The sequence below is a fragment of the Carassius carassius genome, chromosome 47 (assembly GCF_963082965.1).
Source record: "Carassius carassius chromosome 47, fCarCar2.1, whole genome shotgun sequence".
NCBI classification, from domain to species: Eukaryota; Metazoa; Chordata; class Actinopteri; order Cypriniformes; family Cyprinidae; genus Carassius; species Carassius carassius.
This window is the reverse complement of record NC_081801.1, coordinates 11,979,015-11,998,363: the sequence shown is the minus strand read 5'-3', so window position 1 is coordinate 11,998,363 and position 19,349 is coordinate 11,979,015. Positions and strand designations below refer to the sequence as shown.

Here is a 19,349-nt window from a genome sequence, read left to right as displayed (position 1 = left end):
TTCAAACCCGTAAGACCTCCGTTTATTTTTGGAACACAGTTTAAGATATTTAAGATTTAGTCCGAGAGCTCTCAGTCCCTCCATTTCAGCTGTGTGTATGGTATACTGTCCATGTCCAGAAAGGTAAGAAAAACATTATCAAAGTAGTCCATGTGACATCAAAGGGTCAGTTAGAATTTTTTGAAGCATCGAAAATACATTTTGGTCCAAAAATAGCAAAAACTACGACTATCAGCATTGTCTTCTCTTCTGTGTCTGTTGTAAGACAGTTCAAAACAAAGCAGTTTGTGATATCCGGTTCGCGGTATAATTAGTCACTTTCACGTCTATACCGAAAACACTATACAGTTGTGTGAGGGTGTATGTGTGTATGCCTTCATTTTGCTAGGCATGTTTTGGCAAATGTTTTTATATGCATGTTTTAATTATAACTGTGAAGCAACAACATTGCTATTAAAGGTGCTATATAAATAAACAAAAGTTGAAGTTAAGTTCAAATTCCATTGTATTTTGGTGGCTTGATTGTGTAAACAACTTCAAAAACATTGCAAAAAAAAATTGTTTTGAAGAATGTTTTGGTCAATTTAGTCAGCTTTTTCATTGAACCAGAAAGAAACTTTGAGAATGATGATAATGGAACGGTCTCCATGCAATAGTAAGGCTTTCCTCTCTGTACACATATCCTTAAGTACAATTTTGCCTATTTTATTGGTGTCCCCTTCAAAACTTGCTCGTGAGAAATGTTATGTTTATTGTTCCCCCCAACATTTAGATGAGATTTTCGCCCCTGTATAATACCATAATCTTATGATCTCCTGAGCTGAACTAAGGATGTCAGTGTTACGTACGTCGTATTTATAGTTATAATATGCGATAGCAATTCTCTCAGTTTTAAGACATTTTAAACGAGCGGTTTTGTAAATCATGTAAAAAAACATATCTGGCAACCCTTATGCGTCACCCGGAGGGCGAAACGAAGGAGACTGTCGAGTCTGTCGTAAAGTGGGATGTTTTGGAGTGGGGAGGTCATTGGAAAGTGAGGTTGCTCGGTACGTTTTGGGGCGAACAGACCGCCGCTTCTTATAGAGGTGTCAGATATTCTGATACCAGAGTGGCTTTACTCAGATCCAGAGTCTGTTTACAGTTTACAGTTGTCATCACGTTCAAAATGTTGCGTTTAGCGTTGCAGGTGCGCCCGTCTGCCAGGTTTACCCGGCCCAGTGTCCTCCCAGGTCCTGCTGCTGCTAGTCAACGATCCGGTCCGGTGTCATGCCATCATCTCAGACGATACCAGTCCAACGGTCCGGCCAGGATCCAGAGCTTATGTCACGGTCGGCGAGAGTACAACAGCATCCTCAGTAACGGATCATGGGGCTTGCGAAGCCGAATGGCTAGTTTCAGTCAAAGCATACGAGTATACAGTCTGCCTCCACATCAGAAGGTAAGATAAACTAATGTTATTATGTGATCCACCACTTTTTTACTTGCTTTTTTTCAGTGGACCAAAAAATAACATTTTGGTATATCGCATCACTGCCTGTTGGTGTCACCTTCAAGATGTTAAAGCAGTGCTGTAGTATATATGCCATGAATTATGTGTGCTGTCAGAGGTCCTTGCTGACATGGATCTCACGAGACAGCATTTAGAGTTTCTCATATGACCTAAAATAATCACAATTCTTGAGCTTCAAAACTGCACAGTCATAGATTTCATGCCGAGAAAAGGTAAGAAATAGTTAAGTGCACATTTCCATAGTGATTATACATAAATACTCGGTTCTTAACTATTTTATCAGCTGGAAATGGCATTTTGTGAGTCCAGTCTCTATAAATAAAAATCCTTATTTAAAAAAAAACTAATTATATAAAAAATTTGGACAGAAGTCATGGAGATGTATTATTTGGAAGTTGTGGGAATCCTGAATGTCACAATCGCATACCACATGACTGTTGAACTACCATTTCAATGCAGATCATGTACACTTCAAATAAGTTTGTTATAATGCATTTATTCTATATAGGGTTGTAGCAATATTCCAAATAAATAGTTTATGATCCACAAATAAATAAGAGCTATTCACAAAAAATAATTCTAGCGTCACCACTGCAGAAAAATCCACAAATAGGTCGACTCCTCCCACCGTCTACTAAACTCATTTTTCAGATACTGTAGGTCTTACTTAACATGTATACATTTATTTAACATCTTTTGTTGGTTAAAATGAATGACAGATAGGTATTTAATTTGGAATGCCTTCCTTTTAAGACGGAAGGCATGCATGAAATACTGACACACGTTCAATATTCACAAACCTGTTTACGTTCACTTAATCCATAGCCTACTGTATTTACATGGTATACTCTACACGATAAACGATTTGGACTGTTGTGTGTGTATTTGAGCGCTGAGAACTGATCGCGCACTGTATATGAGAACTGAGGAAGTGGAGTGCGCGCGAGAGAGCACTTCTATCAGCACGATTCCATCTATCACGCCTTCACTAACTTTAAGTTAATCGACAACAAATTGTGACTCCCGGGAAAAACGGGACGTCTGGTTACCTTATCCCTACCCCTTCGGGTGCGGAGGCCATTGTTTCAGACCACTAGTTCGTGTTTTATTAGTCTATCCATCCACTGCGGTGGCTATACTGACTAGATATGCAAACGGCCTTTATCCGATCGCAATCCAATGACAGGGACGCACATTTTAAAGGACAATAGCCTATAGGATGCATTTTGAATGTCCGGTTACCCTAAAATAACATTATAGTCCAGTCTCGTCTATTTAACGAAAACGCGGCATAAATTATGTCATAATATCGTCATCAGATATAATTTTTTTAGCTCGTCAACGTCTCGTCTTAGTCACATAAAAAAGTTTGTTAACGAATATTTTTCGTAGTCGTCTTCGTTAACGAAATTAACACTGGTCCACACAGCTACCACAGACCAGCTACCAAAGCTTATCATTTTGGACTGGATGGGAAGTCCCATCCAAGATTCTTCAGGTGAAAGTTTGGAATGGAAGATACTTCAAGGCTTCTACCTGCAGCAGGACCCTGATGATACCAGCCCTTACCCTTGATGTATGTGGTCGACAAATGTAACAGACTTTGAAATGGTGCTTGGTAGCAAATAATAACTGATTCAATCATGGTGTAAATTGTCAAACTGCCTCACTAGTTATTACAAAGAACCTGGTAAAACTTCAGTTAATTACTGTGTTCAATTAGCATCATTCACCTGTCTTAACTCCTCCCGATCGGCCACGTTGAAGAGACTGGTAGCGAGTGACTCAAGTTCAGGGGCTGTTCCCGCCCTGGTTGGAAGGCAAAACGTGATTGGTTGGAGAGAGAGCGTGCTACAATTGGTCAGCACAACACGGGAGCAACACAAATGCGCAGAAAACAATTCACAAATGAATGCAGGCAGAATTGTGCTTGTGACATAAAAACATATTTGTGAATATGTTTTTTACTAGCAAATCAAATTTTATATATTTGTGAATTTAAACTCCTAACATATATTTGTGGATCTCATTCTATTCATTTGTGGATATGATTATTTCTTTTGTGAATAGCTTTACATTTATTTTTGGATCATACACTATTTATTTGGAATATTGCTACAATCCTACCCCCATATTATTCAATCAAAAATAATTTTGTAGAATAATAGTACAACTTAAAATAACTGTTTTCTATTTTAATATTCTTGTGATAGAATATTCCGGGTTGCATGATCAACCTAATCAGAAGTCATCCTAATTCTTAATTATTCCACACTTCTAACTGGTAATGTATTTCATTCTATGAGAAGACTTTATAGTAATTCATGATAAATGCTCACAAGTTTCTGTTTATTTATCCTAATTGATTCTATTACAGGTGGAACTACCTGCTTTGTCCCCCACTATGCAGACGGGCACTATTGCACGCTGGGAGAAGAAGGAAGGTGACAAAATCAATGAGGGAGATTTGATTGCTGAGGTGGGGCACATTCAGGATTTTACTCACAAGACAAAGCCACAGTCCGCTACATCAGTATTCAGAGTTGAAAATTATAGTCGATAGTTTAATATTGATGACAAAATTAAGTGAGTAATAATTGATGATAGCTGTTGAATTTTTGAATATCAATGCAGATCTCAGGTGGTAGTGAAGACATGATGGTAATGATTAATGAGGTCTGAATTCTACATATTGATTTTGATTTGGTCAGATTGAAACAGACAAGGCTACGGTTGGATTTGAAATGATGGAGGAGTGCTACCTTGCCAAGATCTTAGTCCCTCAGGGTACAAGAGATGTGCCCATTGGAGGTGTCATTTGTATTACTGTCGACAAGTAAGCATCATTTTTATCTTGCAGTGCCAAGATACAGATCATCATAAGATCTGTTGTTTGTGGTATACATATTGCATTATGTCCTTAATAATGTAAAATGATTAAATAAATGGTGAAATAAATAAAGTTTTTATACTTGTGATGAGAGGGAATTTTCCTATCAATTTTGTTGTATCACAGAGAAACGGTGCATCATAAAAAAGGGCTTAGTGATGTATGTTTAATTTTCTTGATCTTGGCTTTTTATGAAAGCATAAAGTCTGTGTGTGATATAGAATGTATGTCTGATGTTTTCTTGAATTTTCAACCTAATATACATCATCTATTCTTTGACCTTTAGTCCAGACCTCATCCCTGCATTTAAGGACTTAACATTGGATAAAATCTCAAGCTCCGCCCCTCCTGCAGCAGCTTCCCCCGCCCCTCCCCCTCCAGCATCGCCTGCGGCTGCTCCTGCACCGCTCCAGGTTCCTGGAAGCTCCTACCCACCTCACATGAAGGTATGAGATGTTGACCAAATATGAAAATGACTACAAACCAAATTGCTAATTCAGACGTAAAAACATTTCTAAGTTTCTAATTTCTAACAGTCTAAGCATATAAGCAAGCTATTATTACATACTATTATTAAATTCCGTTTTGCTTTTCTTTAGATTCTTCTCCCAGCTCTCTCCCCCACCATGACTATGGGCACCGTGCATCGCTGGGAGAAGAAGGTGGGTGAGAAGCTAAATGAGGGAGACCTGCTGGCTGAAATTGAGACAGATAAGGCAACAGTCGGTAAATTGTCAATTATTTTGCCTTACATTTTTATGATTCTGCAATAATAAATGCATTGATAACGGTTTCTAATCATGGTGATTTTTATAGGTTTATAGCAAGAATTTAAAATCTTTTTGGCAAATTAAATAATTTCTGAATTTATCAAGTGGTGGTTAGAGTAGTATTTATATACTACAGGTCAATCTCAATTCGAACAGCTGAGTCTTTACTAATTTTCAAAAAACATCTAAAGACTCCTCTTTTTCGCCAGCACTTAACCATCTAATAATAGCACTTACTTTTGCTTGTCTATCATATTCTAAAAAAAAATGTATAATAATTTATTATTATTAATGTTGAAAGCAGTTGTGCTGCTTAATATTGTATGTATTGTGGAAATCATGATGCATTTTTTCAGTATTTTCTGATAAGTAGAAAATAAGTAGAAAAAAGGACAGCATTTATTGGAAATAAAAATCTGCTGTAACATTATAAATGTCTTTACTGTCACCAAGTATTAATTGCTTTAAAAAACTTGCTGACCCTTAACTTTTGAACATTAGTGTATATTTAGATATGAAAACAATAAACATTCATACACAAACAAATGTATATTCATAAACCAGATTTAAAGAAATGTAGAATGTCTAGAGTTTGCATTAACCACACTACTGTATGTAAAGTAATTTCTTCCTGTGACATTCAGGTTTTGAGGTAATGGAAGAGGGTTACCTGGCCAAGATATTGATTGCTGAGGGCACCAGGGATGTTCCCCTCGGCAGTCCCATTTGCATCATTGTGGAAAAGGAATCCGACATTAGCGCGTTTGCTGACTATTCAGAGACAGGGGTTGCTGCAAGCCCTCCTCCTGCTCCAACACCGGTAAAGTGCTCTATCATTTCTGAAAGACCTCAATTATTTATTTGTATCTGTTGTTTAATGTAATTATTACTATGATTAATTTTGCACACCTAATGCTATTGTTTAAAAGAATTAGAATTTTTGGAGTTCCCTTTCCCTTTCTGAAATAGGTCATGCAAACCTTATTAAAATGGTTGTTCTGCCAAAGTTTTTGTATCTTTTCCAGCATCTTCCAGTCTGCATTAATAAATCCTTTTTCTCTAATTTAGATCAGCAATTGAATGGATTCCCAGACCAGCTCGCACCAGGAAGTCAGTTCTTCAGTTTCCCAAATCTGCCAAATTTTCGATACTACTATTGGGCCATGTAGAGTTATCGTCTCATTATTTACTTTCTAATATCTACTCCCAGCTTTCCTTTGGGGTACACAAAATCTTGAGCAATCCAATAGTTATTAATACTATTAAGATTTGGCACTAATTCAGAAAACAATTTGGTCTACATAGAGCATCGATTCATATGCCAATTTCAAATAATCACTTATTTTCCCCATCCCTTTCAGATTACTTCTTTGATATTTGGGCAGCTAAGGGTCTCTCTACTCTAAACGACCTATATGAAAACAAAGTCTTCTCCTCTTTCTCTTATTTATCAGCAAAATTTAACCCTAATCTTTTTTTTTTTCAAGTGAGGCACTTTATTCAAAAGCTATTTCCCGATTTTCCCAATCATCCACCCGAATCAGAAATTGATTCAATTCTTACGACTCGACTCTGGTCAAAGACGACTGATTTTGACCATTTACAGTAAAATAATCTCCTTAACCCCTTCTCCGACTGACTCCCTTAAGCTAACCTGGAAGAATGATTTGGGCATTGACATTTCCATTTCCAATGACCAGTGGAAAACATTCTCAGTTTAGTTCACTCTTCATCTATTTGTGCTAGACATGCCCCAATACAATGTTAAGTGCTTCACAGAGCTCATTTCACTAATGCCAGACTGGCTAAACTGTTTCCTAACAGAATTGACACCTGGATGCAGACAGTCCCCAGCAGATCATCTTCACATGTTCTGGTCATGCCCGGTGCTATCAGATTATTGTTCCGACATTTTCTGAACTCGCTCACAGGCCCTCAATTATTGTATTGTCCCTAATTCCTTGACTGTCCTGCTCGGCCTTTCCCCAAGCTTGTGTATACCAGTTACAGCGCACTGCGTCATTGCCTTTACTACTTTGCTGAGCAGGTGTGCCAACCTCCTTAAATGGAAGCATGCTTCTCCTCAATCACATGACGATTGGAAAAGAGGTATTGCAATGCATCCACTTTGAAAAAATTAAACATTCTCTTAAAGGTTCGCTGAGATTATTTAATAAAACCTGGAGCCCTGTACTGACTACTATTGAAGGCCTTATCGGGATGTCAAGAATTATTATTTTTTAATCTACTTGTGAGTGCTACGAGTGACTTTAGGGGTGGGGTGGGGGTGTTGTTGGGTCTATATTGCTGTGTGGAACTGTTCTGTTGATTTCCTTTTTCTTTCAGACACCTTGTTTCATTTTACATCTGTTGTAACACCTCTTATATGTCTGCAGAAAACTTAATAAATATTAAAAAAAAAAAAAAAAGATTTGGAATTTTTAACATCAGTATACATTAACATCAGTCAATTTTTTTCAGTACAATTTTTTCAGAACTGATCGGATCCGATACCGAAAATTTTGACTATCTGCTGATATCGATCCAATCCAGCACAGGTTTTTTTTTTTTTTTTTTTTAAATCAATGTAGAATTTCTATACTTTTCTGTGTTGACCTGATCATCACTCTTTTGTGTTAATCAAAATCTACTAAATATACACAACTTAATTTTAATGAAAGATAACAAATGAAAAAATAAATAATCATAATCTATGACAAAAATACTATTATAAACTAGGCTAGTGGATAATTCAGCAGCAAAAGATACTCTAGATTCTAGAAAAATCTCGGGTGCACAATAATTTTATAAAATCTTATGAAATATTTTATTTACAAATAAAAGTGAATAAGTCTAAAATCAGGTAAAATGTTACACATTGCTCTTTGTATTGTTGTAAAATACATTCATGAAAAAGCAAGCATATACATTTATATAGAAATGTAAAAGATGTTTCTTTTAAATGTATAGCACAGTAATAAAGGCAGCAACATGTGATAGATAGGACAGAATAAGAAAGACTATTAATGATCTTTGATTGCGCAGAAAAGTATTATAATACTAAAGGCACCAATACATATGGTACAGAGGGCTTATGTACATCCTGTGCGCAGAATGATGATTTTGAAACGACATGGAGTCACAATGCAGGCTGCACAGCCCTCCGAGTCCACATAGAGAAGTTAGTTCAACACACATGTTGCTCAGCTCGTGTTCATCTTCAGTTCTCTCTTCACAGCAGTTCAGTCAGTGTACTGTTTGAGTAAATAAATGATTCCAGGGTATTGGTTTATTTAGACTCAGAGAGAGTGTTGGCCAGGTTAAAAAAAAGTAAATCATTTGTGGATTAATGCTTATTGGAGATGCAAACCGGTTCAAACGATTCAGTCTGATTTGGTGAAATGATTCAAACGGTTCACCTTTCATGTATCGGTCTCGTCTGACGATACCCGATTCACAGATAATGCCAGTATTGGAGTCGATACCGATCCCAAATATCGGATCGATGCATCCCTAGTCATTTATTGTCCACTTTCCTTTCAGTTGCAACAGCACTTTGATTGACATGAGCAACAGGTCATCATGTGGTGTAATAAACTTTATACGTGGCCACCTAAAGATAGCTGTGATGAAAGTCAAGGTCATGTTTACTGAAAATGTAATATCAACCGTTCATGCTATGAATAAAAGTGAAAGGTCACTTTGAAATGTTTGTAGTGTTTTGAAGTACTGCGATCAGGCCATGGCAGTTTCCCAGGAGTCGATGTTAATATTAGACTACAACAAATTGCTGTCAGTCGTAGTTGCAATTTTAGAAACATAACATGTTCTAATCTCTGTTTTAATAATCCAGAATTTTGACTATTCAATTTAACCAAAAGTTTAATGTAGTATGTGCTTTATGTTGGGGGCAGCTATGGTCAAGTCTCAATACCCATGGCTGAAGTGCCCTTAAGCAAGGCACTGAACCTCCAGTTGCTCCCCAGGTGCTGGATATATAGCTGCCCACTGCTCTAGATGGGTTAAATGAAGAGCACCAATTCCTAGTATGGGTTTCACTTACATGACATTTGCCAAGGGTTAACATACTTGACAAATGTCACGACTTTCACTTACATGACTTATAATTGTACTTCTCTTCTCAGGTGGCTGCCCCACCACCAGCTCCAGCAGCTCCCAACCCAGCACCTCCCACTGCTCTAGCCAACCCTGCTTCTCCTGAGAAGGGTAGAGTGTTTGCCAGTCCTCTAGCCAAGAAACTGGCTGCTGAGAAGGCAATTGACATCGCCCAAGTCACAGGTTGGATTGCTTTGACTTTTAAAGCTGCAGTCCGTAACTTTTGACGCTCTAGCAGTTAACAGAACTGCTTGCGTCTTGCGGAAGAACATTGTAGCCGGAGCTACTTCTCTATGTTTATGTCAATGAAGAATCACAAAGGTACCGGGTTACTCCGCTGTGGTACCTACCCAAAGCAATCTAAAATAGTCAGAATATAAACACTTATTATAGGTGTACCCTAGTGATTCAGGACAGGCTAAAAACACTGTTTGGAAAATTGATTTATACTCGCTTATTATATACATTTTGTAAATTTTGAACACAAAACAAGTTACGAACCGCAGCTTTGATTGGTTGTTTCTTACCGGGAGCGGTGTATTTCTGCAAATGGCAATAGGACCACTGGGAGGAGCTTGATTTTTTCAAAGATTATCTGTCTCATAATCTACTGTCAGAACATAATCACAGGTTTAACACATATGTAAAAAATAATTTTTTACAGAAGTTACCTACTGCATCTTTAATACTATCAGTTCGTTTCCTTTGCATGTTAGATGTCTTTCTGGCACTAGCTGCATAAGTGTGAGTAAATATAATTTTACTTGTATCATTTATGGGTGATTTATATGTGACTGACTGAAGTGGGAATATGATATTGCTGTGTCCATAGGAACTGGACCAGATGGCAGAGTCACCTGGAAAGATGTCAACAGTTTTGTTCCACTTAAGCCTACTCCTGTAAGTCATTACATTTTGAAGCGGCCAGATCCACCAAAATTGATTTTGGCCTTTCCAATAATGGAATGGAAATTTCTGAGAAAGCCCAGGTTGAAAATGTGAGATAATGCTGCACAAATGTCCACAGAATTCCCACCATTCCACAGTTCTTAAAACCTTTCACCAGGGTTGTTATCATTATCTAAAACTATCTAAAAATGGTTCATTCAAATAAAGCTAATAAAAAAATGGCCTAATTTAAAGCTAAATAAAAAAATAAAAAATACAGAAGGATATATATATAAAATTTGTTTTTTTAATGAAACAATATTGATTCTTAAATCCCAAGAATCGATTAGTCTAGCTTGTTTTCAGTTAGTGAATGGAACATCGTAGCGCCCCTCCCATCCCATAAATCACAATAAGCTTTGTGCTTTGTTACTTTTGATATGAAACAAAGTCTCAGATGTTAAGTTCTGTTCATTTTATTACAATTTTCAAAAAATGAAAACTATTTTGATGCTGTTTAATGTGGGGTGACAGGTCGTTGTAGCACCTCAGTTCAAGAGAAGCTAATCGAACTAATCATCTCCTCTACTATAATAGCAGTTTCAGCATGAAATAAACACGAATTAACATCTCAAGACTAGAAGAAAAAGTACAACTTACTGAAATCCAAAATTCTCTCTCATGTAATCGCTCATTCAGAAGAAAAGACACGGAAAGACTTTAGTATAACAGCTTGTAAACAATATGTCATGTCACATTTACATCCAAAAAAACATATTCGGTGACATCAAACACATTAGTTAGCTAGAAAAATATAATCCAAATAGGGGCATTCTGCTAAATGTATGAAGTAAACCACATAACATATTCATTATAATTTTCACTGCTCTTTAATAATTATGTTTGAAAAAATCCATCAAGTTTTAATGACAGCCACTAGTTAAATGTTTATATTTCAAAACAACTAATTGGAGTAGAAAGATAATTATGTAATGTAAAGTTCGTATAACTATATTAGTGTAATTTAAGTGTTTGTATACAAATCTGTTAATTTTAACCTTCAATATTATAGTAATGTAGTACTAACTGACATTATACATACATACATATATTACAGTATTAGTTGAGTTTTTTTTTTCCTTGAGAAAATTTGCCATGTACTGTTTCTGATATATATGCAAAATAATCAATATTGAATTGAATCAGATTGGAAGCTTGTGAATCGAAATCAAATCATGAAATTTGTGTCGATACCCGGCCCTAGTAGTATATAATTAATACTAAAATAGCACTGTCTCTCACCCCTTACATGTTCTTTTATGAAGTATATTGTCAAATTTATTTAAAATAATTTTCTTTTTATCTATCTATCTATCTATCTATCTATCTATCTATCTATCTATCTATCTATACACATACATACATACATACATACATATTTTTTTTATTTTATTTTTTATTTTTTTTGCAGAATTCCCCCAAAATCAGTTTAGAAAATGCAAGTCCATAGATTTCTTAGTTATTAGTAGGGTTGGGTATCGTTTGGGTTTTATACGATACCGGTACCATTTCAATACTTTTAAAACGGTACCGGTGCCTAAACAGTGCCTGAACCGATACTTCTATAAAAATGTATTAATTAATTAATTTAAAAAGCCTAAAAAGGATAACATTAAAGAACATTAAAATGATTTAAAATAAATCCATAGCATTCACACACTCCTTAGATGCTCTCTTTTCCCAAGTTTTCCTTACTCTAAGGCTAATAAATGTATTTCATGATCTGGGTGATTATTTAATACAAAGTCACACATAATGTTTCTACTGTATCTGTCACTCACTCTGATATTTAGTTAAAATGAGTGCTGTCTGTCACTGTCTTTAATCAGTTCTGTGAATGACTGTATGGTCATTCTTTATAAAGTAGCAACAATGTTGTTTGTGAAGTACAGTCCTGTTCAAAAAGTCTTAATCACATTAGTATTTTCACCCCAAAAAAGGGGTTTAAGCCAGTAATTTATATCTTTTGCCGTAGTATGTCAGTAGGAAATATCAGTTTACATTTCCAAACATTCATTTTGCCATTATAATCTAGTTTGATTATTGAATGCACAAGCAGTCTGACAACAGACTGCCTAAGACTAAGACTTTTGCACAGTAGTGTATGTATAAAGCACGTATAATTAGATTAAGTATATTTAAATAAGTGTAATTAAATTATGTGTTCATATGTGTTAAAGGCTTGATTGTCACTGGAGGAAACAGCTGTGGTGTAATGAGCGGTGAACAGAGAAAACCTTTCCGTAAATGAGAAACTGACTGCTCCCTCGTGACCTTTTGTAAACTGTATTTATGACAAAAAACTGCACAGATACGGATATTCTAACAATCTATTAATAAACACACCTTGTTTCCTCTGCTTCTGTTTGAGCGGTCTGTGAATTGAAGAGCGCGCTGAAAGACGTAGAGCAGACGGGTCTGCCGCCATTTATATATGAATTTTAAGGGGACTGACTCTGTGGCGATAGTGAATTTGTGTACAGTTTATGGAGCTAAATTCCATAGCCCCACTAAAAAAGCCTAGCGATGCCCGTGCTTCTTGTGTACATTTCGGAGAACCAGGACAAATATTTCAATCGATCACTCAGGCATTTAAGAGACACCGAAATCTGCGTTCTTATTCGGTTCGGTGCATACCAGTTCCTAAGGTACCGGGTTTCGGTACCCAACCCTAGCAGAAAATGCATAACGTGTTTTGTTCTGTTACAGTAGTAAAAATGCAGTGTAAAAGTAATTTCATCATTTTCATTTCTTCTTTTCTTTTTCATATTTTATTTTCATTCTTTCATGAAACGTTCTGTTTGATACCACCAGGCACCAGCTGCTGCTCCAACCCCTGCTGCCCCCAAACCAAGTCCTCCAGCTGCCCCCAAACCCAGTCCTCCAGCTGCCCCAGCTGTTGCTTCTGTACCTACAGGAACCTTCACGGACATACCCATTAGCAACATCCGCAGAGTGAGTCCACTGACCATAGAAACCTCTTTATATTCTCTATGCATACGTGAAGACTTTTACAGTATGTTACCCATAATGCTCTGTTTCGCTGCTTTTCTCTTTGCTGATGTGCTACCTAGGTGATCGCCCAGAGGTTGACGCAGTCCAAACAAACTATTCCTCACTATTATTTGTCTATCGATGTCAACATGGACCAAGTTCTTGAACTCCGGAAAGAACTTAATTCTGTGAGGGATCTCAGGTTACATGGCTGTGATATGATAGTGAACACCAAATTGCAGGAGTCCTAATTTGAAACTGTACCTTTTCCTCATGATCAGGAGCTGAAAGCTGATAACATCAAACTCTCGGTCAATGACTTTATAATCAAGGCCTCATCTCTGGCCTGTTTAAAGGTGCCAGAGGCCAACTCCTACTGGATGGATACATTCATCAGACAGTGAGTGGACTTCCACAATGCAATTCTTCTCTTAACTATTTGAGTGCAATTATCAGTAAACGTAAAATAACTGCTGTGACTTTGAAATTACAGTAAAATCAAGTGCTTTTTTTTCTCTCTACACAGAAATCATGTGGTGGATATCAATGTTGCAGTCAGTACGCCCATGGGTCTAATCACTCCCATTGTATTTAATGCTCATATTAAGGGACTTGCGACTATCAGCAAAGATGTAGCTATATTAGCTGCTAAAGCACGAGTGGGTAAACTACTACTGCATGAATTCCAGGTGAGTGTTTTAGGTGGTCCATCTAGGTGGTGAAATAATATTTTTGTAACATAATAAATGTGTTCACTTTTGATAAATTTAGTTCTTCCTTGCTGAATAAATAGTTTTTTTTATTTTACTAATATAATCAGCAATATGTGTGTAAATAGATAAAATGGTATAAAAATGTAATTTGTATACAAAAATGAATTACTTGTTGTTTTTTCAAAGCAAACATTTTTTGTTTTTCTAGGGTGGCACCTTCACTATTTCCAATCTGGGCATGAATGGCATCAAGCATTTTTCAGCTGTTATTAACCCTCCTCAAGCCTGCATTCTGGCTGTGGGTGGCTCAGAAAAAAGACTGCTGCCTGCGGACAACGAAAAAGGGTGAGCAAGGGAAGTAGGGAAACATTAATTTGCCATCAGTCCTAGTAAAGTATATGGCGCTCTTAAAAGAGTTCCTTTAGTCAGTGCATTTGTTTTCTGTGTCTTTCGTAGGTTTGACGTGGCTAGCATGATGTCGGTCACCCTGAGCTGTGATCACCGGGTGGTAGACGGTTCTGTCGGTGCACAGTGGCTGGCCGAGTTTCGCAAGTTCCTGGAGAAACCGTACACCATGCTCCTGTGAGCAGGCAGTTTAAGGGCCCTGCCCCCCATTAAAAAAAAAATAATGGACTCTAAGATTTGGAGAGGTCTCTCTCATTAGTTATATTCTCTCCCTGGGAATTATAACAGGATTTTTTTCTCTCCTCTCACATACTCCCTTTCATATATTGTAATTTGACAACATTGCTTCCTAAAGCCTGAAGTAACTTCTCAACCCAAAGTCATAGTTAAGGTAATTATCTGGAGTGTCGGAAGATACTGCTGGACAAGGGTTTTCATATTCCTTCAGGATATTGTTACAAGCACTGTAAGTCCATGTTTGCCATTAGATCAAAGAACACTATCTGTGTCTCATGGGTCTATACCTGCAAGCTTTGAATTGTTTCCATGTATCAATGACACATTCATTGGCACAATGCGAGTGTCCTTTCTATATAAGAAAAAAACATGATGACATCTGGACATGTGTGTGTTCCAAATAATGTCCGACTGCAATTGGAATTTTTTTTATGACATTATTTTGTGCATATTTTTATTTTCTGTATTATTGCATAGTAAACATATATTTGGACTGTCACTCTCCGAGTTAAATATCTGACGTATTCATGATTGTTTCTCCTCCTGTGTGATGGTCCTTCGCAGCGTTTCGATTCAGAAAAGCACATAAGTGCCTTTGCTCCTGTTTGTAGCACCTTGGTATTTATTTTTTTTAAATGGTGGTTATATTTTCACATCATTCTTTAATGAATAACGCATAATTCATGGGGTGAACTGCTGTTATAAATAAACCTATGGAGAAACAAAAGAAAGGTTGCCAGATGGAATAAAACACTAGAATGGATATATATATTTATATAATGTAGAAAAATGGCTTATGAAAGCTGTTTTGCCATGCAGTCAGAGCCGTTTGAACAAATGGAGTCAAACATTTTTTTTCTATGAGGGAAAAAGTATGACCATTATTACATCAATATTTAATATGAAAGAAATTAAGAATAAATGAGAGGGAATAAACAAAATGGACATTCAAATATATGTTGCACATTGTTACGTTTCCTAAAAATGAACGTGTAATCTTACTCTTACACCATGTCATGCAGCGTATCATGTATATTTACAATTCAATTCATTTATATAAGGAATAATCACTTAATGTGATAGAGAGAATATAATATACCATAAAGAAAGTATAATCGTCTTATCTGATGTTCTGTGTTGACGTTATCCACTATTATTTTAATTACACTGAACAAAATTGGCATATCAAGATGCTGATTAGACAGCATGATTATTGCACAGGTGTGCCTTAGGCTCTAAAGTGTGCAGTTTTACTGTATTGGGGGTCCAGGGGGGTGTGACCACCATTTGCCTCACGCAGTGCAACACATCTCCTTCGCATAGAGTTGATCTAGTTGTTGATTGTGGTCTGTGAAATGTTGTTCCACTCCTCTTCAATGGCTGTGTGAAGTTGATGAATATTGGCAGGAACTGGAACACGCTGTTGTATATGCCGATCCAGAGCATCCCAAACATGCTCAATGGGTGACATGTCCGGTGAGTATGCTGGCCATGCAAGAACTGGGATGTTTTCAGCTTCCAGGAATTGTATACAGATCTTTGCAACACAGGGCTGTGCATCATCATGCTGCAACATGAGGTGATGGTCGTGAATGAATGGCGCAACAATGGGCCTCAGGATCACGTCACGATATCTGTGCATTCAGAATGGCGTCAATAAAATGCACCTGTTCGTTGTCCATAACATATGCCTGCCCATACCATAACCCCACCGTCACCAGGGGCCACTCAATCCACAACGCTGACATCAGCAAACCGCTCACACGACAACATACACACTGTCTGCCATCTGCCCTGTACAGTGAAAACCAGGATTCATCTGTGAAGAGAACACCTCTCCAAAGTGCCAGACGCCTTTGAATCTGAGCATTTGCCAACTCAAGTCTGTTACAATGACGAACTGCAGTCAGGAGGAAACCCCGATGAGGAGGACAAGCATGCAGATGAGCTTCCCTGAGACGGTTTCTGACAGTTTGTGCAGAATTTCTTTGGTTATGCAAACTGATTGTTGCAGCAGCTGTCCGGGTGGCTGGTCTCAGACGCTCTTGGAGGTGAAGATTCTGGATGTGGAGGTCCTGGGCTGGTGTGGTTACACGTGGTCTGCGGTTGTGAGGCCGGTTGGATGTACTGCCAAATTCTCTGAAACGCCTTTGAAGACAGCTTTTGATAGAGAAATTAACCTTCAATTCACGGGCAACAGCTCTGGTGGACATTCCTGCAGTCAGCATGCAAATTGCACACTCCCTCAAAATTTCTGACAGCTGTGGCATTGATAAAACTGCGCATTTTAGAGTGGCCTTTTATGGACTGCGTTCAAGCCAGCCGCCAAGTCAAAAAGCACGGTCAATCTAGCTACCATGTCAGGGGTCCCGCATAAACTGCCTATTACTGTGAACCCATCGGAGAACTGATTTATAACTGTCTGATGTTGAATAGCAAAATAAAAATACCACCCCCCCCCCCCCCCCCCCATACTCATAATACAAAATAAGAGCAAGAATATATATTTGTGGCATTGCTACATTTAAAAAGCTATAAAAATAAAAGTTCTAGATTGCACAGACCTTTTCCACCTCAGATTGACAGTACACCTTCCCACAGTGTCAGCTGCGTCGATTCAGGATTCAGTCATTTCAGGCCACAATTAACAACATGATCAACTCTATCCGAAGGAGATGTGTCATGTTCTGTAAGAATACTTTGCATTTAGTTTGTTTCTTTCTCCCCCTAGTGGTCATCTAGGAGTAATTCATTGTGTTCATATATAATTCTTACATTGCTTTCATTGATTGATTTTATCACATGATGCAGTCAGATCAAGAAATTCATCAGTAGTTATATTCCATGCGGTCCACTTGCAGCTCTAGTCATCTAATCCTGTCTTCATCTTGTGTTTGTGCCTTGAGAAAGCATCGCTTGTAAGTTGTATTTGAGTTTATAGTTAATTACGTTGATACATATGTCATGTAAAACTTTCTGCAATGTTCTTGAATATTTATTTGTTTACACATGAAAACTGCTATTGTATAGCCTTTCAGTGAAGAGGTCGTCAATAGTTTGTTAGTTTAGCTGTTGAGCTGCACATACTATATTTACTAAGTTTTTTACAGTTATAAGCATATTAGCTGAATGTAATATATGTGTTACAACTTTGTAGCTTAAAGGTATATTATTTTATGTCTGTTAATGTATGACGTGTTTGGACAGCATTCAGTGATTGGTGCTATCTTTATGTATCGTTTCAGTTTTACAAAGATTCCTTCATGAGAATTAAGACAAAAGTAAAGAGCCTTGAACTTTACTCCAGTCTCTGACTTTCTCTTGAAGCCTGTTAGCTATCTGTCGATTTGTGTACAGTCACACACACTGAGGACAGAATAAGATGTGTTGCACTGCGTGACGCAAATGGTGGTCACACCCCCCTGGAACCCTCAATACAGTAAAACTGCACATTTTATAGAGGCCTTTTATTGTGGCCAGCCTAAAGCACACCTGTGCAGTAATTATGCTGTCTAATCAGCATCTTGATATGCCACACCTGTGAGGAGGATGGATTATCTCGACAAAGGAGAATTGCTCACTAACACAGATTTAGACAGATTTGTGAACAATATTTGAGAGAAATAGGTCTTTTGGGTACATGGAAAAAGTCTTAGATCTTTGAGTTCAGCTCATGAAATATGGGGGTAAAAACAACCCCCATATTGTGTTTCAAACCTATGTTGTGTTTCATAATTTTGTTTGGTGTAGATTGAAAGATGGTGTTGTATACTATTAAAATTTTACATATTTTATATAATTTAAAATGCAATATTAGAAATGTTATACCTATTAATAAAACGTGTTTTATGGTCAAAAATGAGCAATTTTTTTTTACCTAAAAATACCTTGTTCATTTTAGGCACGCATTTCCCCATTCTCTTGGTCGGCGTTACGTCACAAATCATGTGACCTGCATAGCAACAAGTCGCCGCCGTGTTTGAAGGGTAAAACAAACCGAAGGCAATCAAGGCAAAGCCCGAGGAAAATCAAAAAGGTATCTATTCACATAAGTTTTGTTGTGGATTATGTCAGTTATGGATACTAACGGACTACTTTGTATTAATGATGAATGATATCTGTGTATGCGAATGTATGTCGGTGGTGAGAAGTGAAGTGAATGTAATAAAACACTCATGTAAAGCGCTTTGTGACTAACGTTAGCTAAAGTTATATGTATGTGAAAGGCGCTAGCAGCTATACAAATACAGATCTTCTTTCTTCTATTAAAGAATGTCTTATCAATATATAGAAAGTCTACTTGCGCCTGCATTGACCAGGTACCACAGAAAGCTGTCGCTTGTAGGTTTAACGTTACAATCTTGTCCCTATCGACATCCAGCTGAGTCCTGGGAGAACAACCCAAAGGCATGGCCCAGGCTCGAGTATCCAGACATATACAATTACCTCATCAAATCCCCTGGTATGAACACCATGTGTACATACCATGTGTCCTACACTTGCAGTCATGTTTAAATACCCATCAAGCATCGATTACATTAACTGTTCATTTAGAAAAAAAAAGATGTTTATTCAAAGCACTGTGTTACACAATGGCTGTAATGAGCTCAGTCTGTCAGTGGCACAGCTGGAGCCATTTCTCTCTCCTTTCTGGCTCAGTTGCCTTGCTAGGTATCATATAAAATGAGAGCTCACTCCTATTTACGCTGTTGTTTGTGCAACTAACAACACAACAGTTTTTAGGCATGATTCTCGGCAGTTTT

At 37.4% G+C, this 19,349-nt stretch overlaps 1 protein-coding gene across 1 annotated transcript; it reads left to right on the top strand.

The window, feature by feature from the left end:
• Positions 1-995: 995 nt before the first annotated feature.
• On the top strand, positions 996-15,498 carry LOC132130209 (dihydrolipoyllysine-residue acetyltransferase component of pyruvate dehydrogenase complex, mitochondrial-like). The gene is made up of 14 exons (XM_059541903.1): positions 996-1,441; positions 3,891-3,992; positions 4,225-4,349; positions 4,690-4,849; positions 5,003-5,129; positions 5,818-5,993; positions 9,319-9,472; positions 10,122-10,189; positions 13,052-13,192; positions 13,312-13,419; positions 13,513-13,631; positions 13,758-13,920; positions 14,153-14,289; positions 14,401-15,498. Exons 1-14 carry the CDS (start codon positions 1,169-1,171, stop codon positions 14,528-14,530), a joined length of 1,983 nt encoding a protein of 660 aa, XP_059397886.1. The 5' UTR covers positions 996-1,168; the 3' UTR covers positions 14,531-15,498.
• Positions 15,499-19,349: the final 3,851 nt, after the last annotated feature.

Coding starts and splice junctions, on each gene's coding strand:
- LOC132130209 (XM_059541903.1), top strand. CDS start 1,169: ATGTTGCGTTTAGCGTTGCAGGTGCGCCCGTCTGCCAGGTTTACCCGG. Junction 3,993..4,224: donor AGGGAGATTTGATTGCTGAG/GTGGGGCACATT, acceptor TGATTTGGTCAG/ATTGAAACAGACAAGGCTAC. Junction 4,850..5,002: donor CCTACCCACCTCACATGAAG/GTATGAGATGTT, acceptor GCTTTTCTTTAG/ATTCTTCTCCCAGCTCTCTC.